Here is a 12,793-nt window from a genome sequence, read left to right as displayed (position 1 = left end):
ATAATAAAACTCGAAAAAAAAAAAAGAGAAGCTTAACACTCATGAATAACACACAAATGCACAAATGAAACTTGTAATGACTATTAACTAAAGGAATAACTTTTGACATTTAAAATCAGTATGTAGGCCCAATGTGTTTAAGTGTTGTGTTTTTAAGATATCCGTTTGTCCCTGAAGAATTTTGTCAGACACTTCTGTTCTGCTATGATAAGCGCTTATTGTGAGCTGATATGGACCCTGGCTACAGGGTACAGTGGGGATCAGTTTCTTCAGTTTAGTAAGACTTACAAGGCCTCCTCAGAGGTCATGCTGTGATTGTTACATTGCCCAGGGTATGGGTCTCGCATTTCAAGGGTAAAGCGAAAATCCATTTCCCAACTCACAATTTACTATTACACATAAATGTTTGCCTTCTTGATATCCAGTTACTAAATGATGATGGATTTTTAGCATTATTTTCTGCCAGGCATTATTCAAGACAGTCTATCTCAATTTACATAGCTTAATGAAGCACTGAGCTTTTAATAATGTGAAGGGGTGCAATAGTGGGAGCTGATGTTTATTTGAACTGGCTGGGCTTTTGGTGGTAATGATTATGAAGTGAGCATTGGGAACCGTCTGTGTGCGAGGAGAGGGGGAGCCGGGCGTTGTGTGAAGCAGGCAGATGGTTGGTCGGACAGTGTGTTGATAATAGCAACATTAGTCTGCTGGGAAGCAACATTATGCTCAAGGTCAATGGGAGCTAAAGAATAGAGGATCGTAATGACTTGGGTCCTGTGTCCTGGAACGAGATCTCCCTTTAAGGATGCTGAGACATTTAATATGAGCTCAGTAATCTGTGCAAGGCTATCGTCTCGTCCTCACATTTCAAGAGTACATCTGTGTCACTGAAGCAGTGATAATGGACCATTAAAGGTGTCTTCTTGTATTTTTCTAAATTGCTACGGCACGCTGTCTGTTATATATTACTAAATGTAGGCTATGAAAATGAAAATTTGTTTCAGTGTAGATTTGGTAGGGTGCTGAATTTTTAATTCTCATCTGCAGATATACATTGAGCCATATTTAAATAAATAATATGGATATATGTAATAATATATGTTGCTTATATTCAGGGTATTTCAAAGGCATATCATTTGGTTTCATGTATATCATAGTAAATATTTATCCCACAGAAATGACTGTTTCCAGTAATTAAGTGAACATGAATGGCGGTAACGCACATCAATCAATCAGTTAATATATCTGTGATTTATACGACTCTTCTATGTTTCACAAAAGTAAACACAACATCTGCGGCACATGCTTTAACTCTACAATTGTCTCAACTGTAACAGCTTCTTAAAACTAGGAAAAAAAAGAATATTTATTTCGTTTTTCTCTGGCTACTGGCTTAAATAAAGTTTCATCTCAAGTATTAGAATTTTTCTTCACTTTTAAAGCAATCAACTGCATTTCAGCATCCTTGACCGAACCCAACCTACTTCTTGTCTAATTTGTTAAAACAAGGGCAACAGCAGCCTGCTGTGTGGGTGTCTGCGAGTAGCTTCCTGAAGCCACTTGAAGCATAACAAACTCAGGTCCACTGAGACACGGAGGAATTTGGGAAGACTTAAGTGTTCCTTTTGTCGCCCTGTATTAATGCACAAATCATGAGTTGAAGCTAAATGCCTCGGGCAATCTTCCCGAGGAGCTTCATGGACTTTTAATCTTTCTACAAGTCAGACACTTTGCATATATTATTAACACTAAAGGCAAGTAATACTTAACAGTTACTATAGTAGTATAGAATATCAATTATAGTGCAACTTAAGTCACAGCACTGCCTACCACATATGCTTCTCTCGCTCAGCGGCAGCTACGTGGACTGATTCACTGAGTGCAGGTAATAGCGCTCCAACTCATCACGGCAAGGCGCTTCAAGGTGCAAATTTAGTAACAACAAAAGGACATCTTTCAAGTTGTTCATTTTTTAATCCGCACTTCATCTCTCTTTTTTCGCATCTTTTTTTTTTTTCATTTTACAGTGGCATAGTTGAAAAATGAATATTCAATACTGTGAAAAAAAGCAAACCTCACACATCCCCCATAAAAAGCAAATTAATTACAGCAATTTAAATCTGTACAAAATGAGTTATTTATAGCATCATACTGAACTAACAAAATAACATGTATGAGCATTGGCAATGTGGTTCAATGTCTTTGATACAGTGATTATATACAGTGAGGGGATGTTTGATTCACCAATGCCTAAACATGTCATTAGTACTGTTTGCAGCAAACTCAAAGGCCATAACGGTGATCCTTGTATTGTTCTTTTATGAGAACTTACAGAAATAAAAATGGAAAAGTTAATGTCAGACAACTACTTCATAATAACAGCAATAATATCAATCAATATAGTATCATATAAGAAAGTCAATCAGCCATAATAATAATAAATACATATATTTTTACCCAGATTTTTTTTTGTAACATTTTAAGCATTTCATTAGAATCCCTGTTTGAAGAAATCTTCAAAAATGTGAAAACGCTGTCCTCGAAGTGACTGGAACTCATATGACCTGAAATTAAAGGCTATAACCAGAGTTTTTCTTCCTTTTACTAAAATTGAATACTTACATATTATTTACATGCCTTCGGGCAAAACAAAATTGGAAAGAAATGGAAAAACATGAAAGATCTGTGAAGTACCGTTAAATGCTGTATATGCTAATATACAAACTGCAATGTGTCAGGGATCCCAAGATTCAACAATATTGGTCACTAATATTCACGTTAGCAAAGTATTTTACAGCAATATCCACACATTTAGCATAGTTGTTCAATAAAACTCAACATAAATAATGAACCGACACAAGGTTCCACTCATTCAGTTTGGATATTACAACAAATCGCCAACAAAAAGGAAACGTTTTTCATCCACAACAATAACTGCGATTGAACTGAAGTCTTCTTCACATGTCTGACACCATCTCTCCATCTAGACTCATATTGAATCCTGAGACAAAAAGCAGTTGATGTTTTTTCCCCTCTGTAATAGTCCTCAGACTTTGTGCTTTAATTTTCTAACTTGTTCTTTGTTGGTTATAAATCAACAGTGTAACAAAAAGGGAAAAAAAAAAAATCAGTGCAGGAATATACAGACAATGCTAAGAGGGCGATTATTTCATCTCGAGACAATCACTCAGATTGTGCTTCTGCTTTGTGTTTGTTAAAGTATCTGATCTGTTTTAAGATGCTCTAAACGTGTGCGGCATGTCTGAGGAGGGTTAGCTCCGGGAAACATCCAAGCCAATCATGTAATCCTTAAAAACTGATGTATTTAACATATTTTGCTCCTACAGAAAAACCTTTTCAAATGCTGAGAGTTGAGTTGGAGAACAAAATTACTGTTGTTACTTCTGAATTTTAAAAATCTGCAAAAGGTTGTATAACAGGTAACGTAAGAAAGAGTAGAGAAAAATACAGGCAATGAAAGAAATGCAGAAGAATGTACAGCATTTAGGCACAGAAAAACTGAAAAGGACATAATCCAATTGTACATGGATTATATTACAAAAGACGAAGGCTATTTTGTTAGTGAATGCTTTGAAAACAAGCATATCTAAGCATGATTGCTTTCTAAAAAAGACAGAACAATAAATTAAAAAAGACAATGCAGTGAGTCTGAGACAGCTTAAAATTGCACGTCTGCTGTCAAAGGTTGTCATGAAATGAAAGAAGTGAGGAAAAAGAAGTCTAAATAAAGTACTCTTTCTTTTCTTCTGCATGCACATGGTTTCCTTCAGCATTGATGATGGCTGTGTCAGCGTCAGGGGCGTCCTCTGCTCCTTTGGCCTCGTGTGTTAGATATGTCCCTGCAGACATAAAAAGCAAGTTATCCACCAGCTAGAGAGTGCAAGACATATTCATTTACTGCAAACAAGCAAAGTGATATTCAGAGCAGTTCAGGAGACCTCTTTTACCTTTATGTCTGGCCAGATATCGTCCAAGGACTATTATCAAACACAAGGTGATGAAGACCACGACTGCAACAACTCCGCCGATTAAAGCGTGGTCAGGTCCATGCTGTCCTAAAGCATTAGGATCTGAAACACAACAGATAGAGAGAGGAGATGAGAAAAAGTGGAGGAATGATAACTTAACAACTGGAAGCTTCTACTGTCAATGCAGCTGTAGGTGTTTATTAAACAGCATTAAAGGTATTTTGCTGCAAATAACCTGAAAAAATCCAGATGTTGCTTTTACACTTGTGAACAAAGCACAAGAGTAGCAGATGAGCTTCTGTCAGATTTAGAACAACCTGAAACGACTGCTTTGAAGTACCTGAACAGTTGTTAAAAAAAGAAAAAAGTAATCTTAGGAAATACCACAAATCTCTATACAATTAAAAAGCTTGGCATTATCCTCCTTTTTTCTGTCTTTCATGTTTCTGTTTTCCTAGCACTACTTTCATAATGCTCAGGACTAGGTTTTTAAATAAGCGTTATTTAACACTGTGCATCCTCTGGGCAGAAAGCAGACAGAGGGTTTCCCAGGCAGGAGCATGCCTTTGTGCCGGTCCTGTGATAAACTGTGAGTGGCTGTGTCTTTACTGTGCACCTTGTGTGCTCTCATTATCTCAGGCTGATGAATGGTTATGGCTTGTGCTCGGTTTTCCAAAGTGACCCTGGGAAATGATTGCGGCGATGTTTCTACAAACCTTGTTATACTCTGCTGGTAACGAATGCAACCCTCATTTTTAAAATCCCAGCGTGCGGGACGTTCAAAAAAAAAGAGGGATGAAGCTGTGCAACATGCAGTTTATTAAACTCCATGCAGAATAGACAACCACGATTGTTTCATCAACTCACAAGCAGGCACTGCAAACTCTGAATTTTCTTTTTTTTTTTGATCTGAATTAACTGAATTTGGTTGCATGTTAATGGATAGAATGATCTGTACAGCACTGTCAGCAAGGAGCATAAGGAATCTTTTATATCACACTTGGCTGGTGCATTTTTAACAGAATTTGGTACTGATTGTGTAGATACAGTAGTTACTGCTCTGGAACAAACTAAAATAAAGCAGCATAAAAGATAAGATAGGATGTAAGTTGCTACATTCAACAACAAAAGGTCATTTCAAGAGCACACAGGGACAAGAGTAATTTCGTCGGTCATATTTTGCCTGATCTGATGTTCAGTTACATTAAGAGAGATAAGTTGTTTTAATCATGTTGCATTAATTAGACACAATCCCACTCAAAATGTCTTACAAAGAAAAATAACTAAATTCCTGCAAACAGAAATTCTGCACTTATATCAAATCTACAAATAATGGTGAACAAATACTTTTCAAGAGCTCTGTGATCAGATATTTGAAAGATAATTTTTGACTTTGATTTACTGTAACCACAGGATCATATACATAGATACTGTCACAAATACAATCTTCAGCAGAGGTCCTTTGAGAACCATCTATTTCAGTGGCAAAGACAAAGCAAAATAGAAACATATTGTGTGATAACTTATGCAGCCTGTGACATGGCTGGAGAGAAAACGACTGAGCGAGCATCCATGCATGGTGATGATTTGGCTCATGCTGGGTGAGGCCGTGATGTGTCTTGACCCAGAGCCAGATCCAGATCACACACTCTAAATCTGGCTTGAAATGATCATCTACTGGGATATTTACCTGTTGTAGGCCCTGGAAAGTCTTTGGCTGTTGCCATGGTTGAAGACAGTGACAGCAGTAAGGGAAGACGAGGGGAACAACACCGTGATAAAAAAGGTGACCACAAAGTTCAAAGGAAAACACAAAGAGATTTCCATGGTTCTGGTTTACTTGACAGTGTGCAGGTATGCACAGCTTGCTGTCACATGAGCCAAATACATGCCTAACTGGACTTGCTATAAATGTTGATTTAGAGAGCAGCACAAGAAAGTTGTATACGTATAGAGTTAGTGCGTAGTTTCTTAATTGGTCAAATACTATCTCACTAACCTCCACAAGTATTCAGATGGTTTGGGTATTTTAAGTTAACTGGTACCTGTTTAATAATTCGTCTACATTGGAGCATATTGCTCTTTTTTTCCTGCTTATACATTACAAATAAAATTCTACTACCCAGGACTCTTTATGGCAGGCATATGCAGAATATTTGAGAGACAAATATGTCAAAACCTGTGCCAAAAACCCAAACCATCTGAATGCATAGAGCAGTAGAGATACATGGAAAAACAAATTCTTTTGTACTGCGTGCCATTGTGTTAATACTGAGGGAACTTGAATCTGCTTTAAACGTTCAAACATCACCTAAATGTTTTAAATCATACACACACATTGTGTTTGTGTGTGTGTGGCTGTGTGATTAATATTCTGGTTACTATATAAGGCTCCTTATCCCTCCTTTTTTTAGCACATGCTGTCATTACACATTCTTGCCAGTTTTAAGCTGTTCCACTGACCAAAAATTGCGTTTGCAAAGGTACTGCCAGGGGATAAATATGGAGCAAATATTTTACAAGGAAGAAAATATTAGTCAAAGTTAAAAACGATGTGTTTTTGCAGGAACATAATATAACCTTTGTTTGTTTACAAGAAAATTTAATCGGCACCTTTAATGCGAGTTATTACCAAAACAAAGCACAGCCTAAGTCTAAGTAATGTTTGCAGTTTCTCATCCAACAAACTTGTTTTTTCTTTTAATGCAGCCATGTTTTACCTGCAGACAGCTCTTGTGCTTCAGTATGTCAAAGTCATAATACACAAACACTGCAACAGTAATTCCATTAGGAGAGACAGAGTGAAATAGTGACATGAAGCATGTGGTTTTGCTGAACATTGTTATTAATTATCATTAAGATAATTGCATGTGTTCATTTTCAGCCCAAGAACAAAAGTATGAACACTGTCATGTTTCCTTTTTGGACTTTTATGTATGCAGTGGTTTACCAGCAGTAACTCCACAATGGGGTTTGTTATTTTTACAATATCTGCATAACATCAGCTATCAATAACAGAATTAATCACATGCAGTAATAAAAATGATCCATATGTAACAGCGTTGTTAGAAAAAAACAAACAAATAGAAAGTGAAAAGGATACTGAATTCATCAAATGAAACAATCTTACTTTCTAGCTCAAAGCCTGGTTTTGAGCTCATCAATCATCAGCCGTGTGTTCATTGTCACGTTTGTGAGTGCGTGGAGCACGGGGGAGGCGGGGCCACGCAGCGGGTGCAAGTGAACGCAGCTGTGACTGCCTATGCTTAATGTGGCAATGTAGGCATTAGAAGACTGCAAGGATTGAGGCTAGAGAGGGAGGCACGAAGGCGATGACGTCTGCTAAGCAAAAATAGGAACAACTGGAAGCGAAAACAAACCACTCTGAGGAGCACAGGCGTCGGTGTGAGAAACTGACAGGACAGTCACATAGCCCCGGTGATTTACTGTGTGTGGCTGGTGCAGCTTAATTCATGACTTTACTTCACCTTAGTAAATACAAGCGAAAAGAAGAAGAAGAAGAAAACAATGAACTGACGTTAAAATACAAGGGCTGCACAATGAATCAAGCTCTGAATCAGTAAAGTCTTTCAGCAGTATCACCCCGTAAAAGATGAGTCACGCATGAAGGAGTCGAAGGACTTTTACATCTGTTAAAATTTCAAGCAACTGATGATTGGCTGGTAAATAGAGCACACACAGGAAAAGTGAAACTTACAATGTATCATGCTTGTTGAGGTGAAAATGTACAATCAATCACAATGAAATGTGAGAGAAACAGGCATGAGTGAGTCTGCAGCTTCACAGATGTATGCAGACTCTATTTAATTAAACTAGTATCTGTTACTACCGCTCTGTCATCTAATACAGTGTTTCTTTTTCTTTATTTATTGCAGTATATTAAAGGATATAATTGCAGTCTGTGATATATTGCTTCAGACCGATGACATTTATGGCTTCTCATCTCTCTTGTCATTAGCAAATTAGATTTAGAGGCTGAGACGATCCAAAGAGACCTGGTAAGTATCCAGCCAGACACATTGTAGCCCTGAAAAATGACTGTCATCATCGGTGGAAATGAGCCCGTCTCACGCATCTTTTTACCTGCTCAACTCAATTTCTCAATCCTCCCTACCAGAACCTTTGTATTTAGTAAAAGATGGATGCTGAGGGTTATCGCATCTGTTATTTCCTAAGCCAGTATTACAAAAGCTAGAAACCCTCTGGGTATGTATAATTCTAAACACCTGGGTTAGTTCAACAAATTTCTCTTTTTTCTGGTTTGAAATAAATAAAAAAAACATCTTATGCGAGGAAGGAAACCTTAGATCAGCACATGGTGTCTAGATATGACAGGGTGATACAGTGATCTACACTAGGCTAGCATCACTGCCTACCCCTGTTCAATGAACATGCTGAAAGGGGAGAACAAGATAACAAAAGCTGAAAAGACCAATGTGTCATCCTTTTCTTTTCATATTTCCCAATGAAGAGCTTTCTTTTCCCCCAAAGCCTTTGCTTTTAAAAATCACACAGAAAAGCTGCCGTACATCCACTAACTGCTCGGGAGTTGAATAAGTCTGTGCTGCGATAAGTCGTTCACAAACAAACTACAATCTCCAGTGGCACTGTTTAGCTGGCAAAAGTGGAAACAAATAAATCCATGTTGAATTGCAATATTCTGCTCTTGTTTCTGCCTTTTTTATTTTTTTATTTTTAGCCGTATTTGATAAATGTTACAAACATGCGCTGCAGAGGCCTTAACGAACCATTTTCTGGACCATGTCGTCTTTATTCTCTCAACCCCTTCACTGTCTCAGGATTAACTTATCTCTCCTCCAGGCTGTACTTGGAAGCTAAATTCTGCATCCTTAACACTTTTTTTCTGTTTCCTCACAGGAAGAGTCCAGAAGCTAAACCCACGCCGTGATAAGTAGTGAGGTAAACTGTGTTATCCTGCATAGTGCCAAGGCGAAATTTGAAAGTGGATTCTTGAGTACATGGAGTGGAAAACTGCATGACTACAGATCTCTGTGCTGCACGATATGTATTATTCTTATAAAGAAAATATATATTTGAACTGCAAATTGATGATATTTAAACAGACTTAACTTATCATTCTTATTATGCCACCTTTGTGTCAAATAATACCGTTTAGCTGTTGCAAGTCACAATCTACTCTCTTCTGCACCATCTTTTATTGCTAATTGGCAGAAATATAAAACCCCCATATAGCAAGTTTTTTTCTTATATAATAATAAATATTTTATCTCATTTACTACAAACACATGTCTCACTTTAGAGCTGTCTCACAAACTAAAAAGCCAACATGCTGATGAGGATGTGCAGGTTGTCATTTGAAGACGGTGTGTCATCTGCGAATGACAACTGATGATCCAGATGGAAGCAGAATGTAAAGTGTCGTGTTGACCTTATACATCAGTGTGTTTTCACATAATTAAATTTCCTTCTCTGTTGTGAGCTACCATCAGTTTTCTAATGAAATATACAGACATCTTAGCTGAGCAACTTTGGTGAGTCATTTTATTCATGGTTGTAGACTTAATGGCCATGTTAGAATACACTGAAATCATTGAACCCAATGGCTGTGTTGAATGTTAAAACTGTATATTTGCCAGCCATTATATCGCCAACATATGTTGCAGTAGTAATAGTAGTTAAAACGTGTGGTTAAAGTGTCTGAAATATTAAAACCAATTTAATCTAGATGGCATTCAAATTAATGCCAAACATTATTCAGGGAAATCTGATTTTTATTTATTTATTTATTTATTTATTTTTGATGAAAAAGATCTGAAACATGTTTACCCATTTATGCTTATCCAAATATCCATTCATTAAGTCTATCTGCTTATCGTTCAAAGAGATGTGTGGGTGTGGAGACCTTGATAGCTGAAATTCATAAATTATTAATCAATGACTGTTAAATGATTGAAGTGAAGTTACCTTCCCATAAACTCCTTACCTAAAGTGTCTCCACTTTGAACAACTGATTATCTGATATTGCAAAGATGATCAATTTATTGATTTCCCTGTATTGAAAAATCGTTCATATTTAAAACAGGTTGTTTTCAACAGTTACAGTTACCAGTTGACTCTCGCTTTTTTGACATGGACTGGGTTTGTATTTTTGTGATGAACACCATCTGCCTTTGAGTTTGAACACAACTGCCTGCAAAGCTTTGTAAGCAGCAACAAAGGGAAATGATAAAGCATAACAAAAAAAGCCCTTACTGAAGTACCCACCATATACAAACAGTATGTATTCAGCACTACTGGACCCCAGATGGTTGCTGGCCTCACACCGGTATGTGCCATTGTCTGTCTTGTTTAGCGTAGTGATGGTAAGTTCCCTTCCCTCCACAATCATACGCTCAATGTCTGGCAGCTCTCCTCCATCTTTAGACCACTCCACTGGCTCAGGTCTGGGAAAGAATTTGAGAAAATGTATTTAACTGCAACTGAATAAACTGCTGTGATAAAAAAAACAACAATAACAAACCATAATGAATTTGATTTCACTTCAATTCATTTTCACAAGTCATCTCAAGGCACAAAACAAATTACATTTAGGTGCAATTTGCACTATTTGTGCTGATATGAAATTGAAGTTGTAAATGCTTTTCAACTTACATTGGGTTGCCTATGGAAACACACTCCAGTTTGAAGTATTGGCCTTCCTGTGGGATGATGAGTGAATGTGTGATCTCCAGATGGGGAGCATCTGCAAAGAGGAGACAAAAAAAGAAACACAAAAAAGTGGTTCTAACACAAAATGCAACAGTAGTTAGCTCTGTGCCTACTGAGCAGCTCTTAGCTATAGCCCATATCACTATTCTGTTTAGGCACTAATCCCTTACCTGCAAGATAATCCCATATTAATCCAGAACAAATGCAAGACTAAACCTGGACACATAACTGTAATCTCAATCCATGTATTTCGCTAATCTAAGCAATGCTAATCTACCCAGTTTTACAGGCTATGACCCCACTCACAGTGGACCTCCAGGACCTCGGTTGTCATGTAGGGTTTGGACAAAGACACATGCTCCACACTGCAGGTGTAGGCAACGCCGTCATCCCGCTTGTCCACCTGGAACTGAAGGCTACTCCTCACTGTGAATGACTTTCCTGTAGCGTTCACCTCCTTAGTGCCTGTGGGGAATCAGAATATGAACCAGGGTGAAATGTACTTGTGAATTATTTATAGTTTTGGGGAGCAGTTCTAGCTTTTGAGCAAGACTTTTACAGGAAAATTATTTTGGAGAAAGAAGCAGAGCAAAACAAAAATCATCTTGTAAATCTGAAAAACTGTGAAAAAAAAAGAAAGAAATTTATTTCAAGATGTTGCTCTTCTGACATAGACAGCTGCAGTGTTGTTGTTGTTGTTTTTCTCTGCATCTCCTTTGAGGGAAAGAATCCTTAGCCTTTGAAAGTCAAGTCAAAGTAGAGTGAATAGTGAAGGGAGAGCAATATGAGAGTTGACTCGGTTGGTTGGGTGTGTTTGCTCCTCTAGGACCATCTCTCAGACATCCCAGCCAACACAAACAGGCATGCTCCCCCCTTCAGTAGTATGTGATAGATTTCCATAGTTTTAGTGACACTTCTTCTTTCTTTCTTTCTTTTTTGTCTTTTGTCATACCAAAACATTCGCCTTCAACTTATCTCAATTTGTTTTCATTTTTCCCCTGCCCTGTGATGTTGTCCTCATTAAGCTATGCCTTTTAACTTGTAATTGAAAGCCTTTCATTGCCGTTTGTGGCTACTCTCTTGTCAGCACTTAGTGTGGCACCTAGAATCTGCTGTACAAGGCTATTGGATCTAAACAAGACATTAGTTGACAATGGCCTCAGAAGGACTTTTCTTTGGAGATGCTCCCCCACTCACCCCTACCTCCTTGCATCCTCCTCACATTACATACTTCCAACCATCTCCCCCTGGACTGCCTGCCATCCACAGCAAACCAGAGTCAATCAATACATATGTGTGTGCTCACTCAGCTCCTTCAGAAACACACACCTACACACTGATATTGGTCTATTAAACACTAAAAGCTCCTTTCAGTGAAACCCAGATTACCCGTAGCATCATCATTTTGGGTTAATCTATTCTGTTTGTGCCACACTACTCCATTTTTCATGAAATGGTCTGACAAAATCCTAATGTACTGCAGAGTAGCCTACAAATGTTAAAAAGTCAAACTTCAAAACTGAAATTAATAACGCTAAGAATAAGAATGCAAAGCACAGAGCAACAGAGTGCATCATAAATGTCAAGATTTTGAAAAAAAAAATAAATCCAAGCATCACATAGGATTTGAGCAAAGAGGAAAGTCGGAGGCCTTACATTTGAGAGTCAGATGCCTTGGATTTTGCCCTGGAGTACAGGAGGGGAAAGGGAAGCGCCTCTGTGGCATTAAGCGCAAATCTCTCCAGCTTTTTCTCTCATTCGTCAAGTCGCCTACAGCATCAGGGTTGCAACAGAGGAACTGTCAGTCTCTTTTAAGGCGGCTGCTAGCATTGCCAGAGAACACGCTAAGGTAGCTTTCGTAAGAATGGGAATGTGCCCAATTGTGCTTGCTTTGAACAAGTACCCCAAGAGGCCAGTAAAGCTGTATTCAGGCAACTGGAGGCACTCCTGTAAGCACCACCTCAGTGTCTGTTTTAACAAGAAAGTGTGTCGGTGACAGGATTCTGGTGTTTTTCTCTGACCTTAACTGATTTGCTGAGGTATATCTTGGAAAATTAAAGGCAGATGAACCTTGAACTTGGACTGATTTTGTC

At 38.0% G+C, this 12,793-nt stretch overlaps 1 protein-coding gene across 5 annotated transcripts in view; it reads right to left on the bottom strand.

Annotated features, from left to right (window-relative positions):
* Positions 1–1,983: 1,983 nt before the first annotated feature.
* The window catches only part of LOC308400734 (cell adhesion molecule 2-like), a 170,686-nt gene continuing 159,876 nt past the window's right edge, over positions 1,984–12,793 (bottom strand). For all 5 annotated transcript variants that reach the window (XM_080888653.1, XM_080888655.1, XM_080888654.1 and 2 more), the window contains 5 exons: positions 11,007–11,165; positions 10,644–10,734; positions 10,257–10,435; positions 3,969–4,091; positions 1,984–3,860 (listed from right to left, as the gene is read on the bottom strand). In XM_080888653.1, the coding sequence (XP_080744779.1) occupies positions 3,742–3,860; positions 3,969–4,091; positions 10,257–10,435; positions 10,644–10,734; positions 11,007–11,165 (671 nt within the window). In that variant the 3' untranslated portion in view covers positions 1,984–3,741. The remainder of the gene's footprint in view (positions 3,861–3,968; positions 4,092–10,256; positions 10,436–10,643; positions 10,735–11,006; positions 11,166–12,793) is intronic.

The sequence above is a fragment of the Rhamphochromis sp. 'chilingali' genome (genome assembly GCF_963969265.1).
Source record: "Rhamphochromis sp. 'chilingali' genome assembly, chromosome: 8".
Classification (NCBI taxonomy): Eukaryota; Metazoa; Chordata; class Actinopteri; order Cichliformes; family Cichlidae; genus Rhamphochromis; species Rhamphochromis sp. 'chilingali'.
The sequence above is the reverse complement of the archived record's forward strand: the minus strand, read 5'-3'. Positions and strand labels throughout refer to the sequence as shown.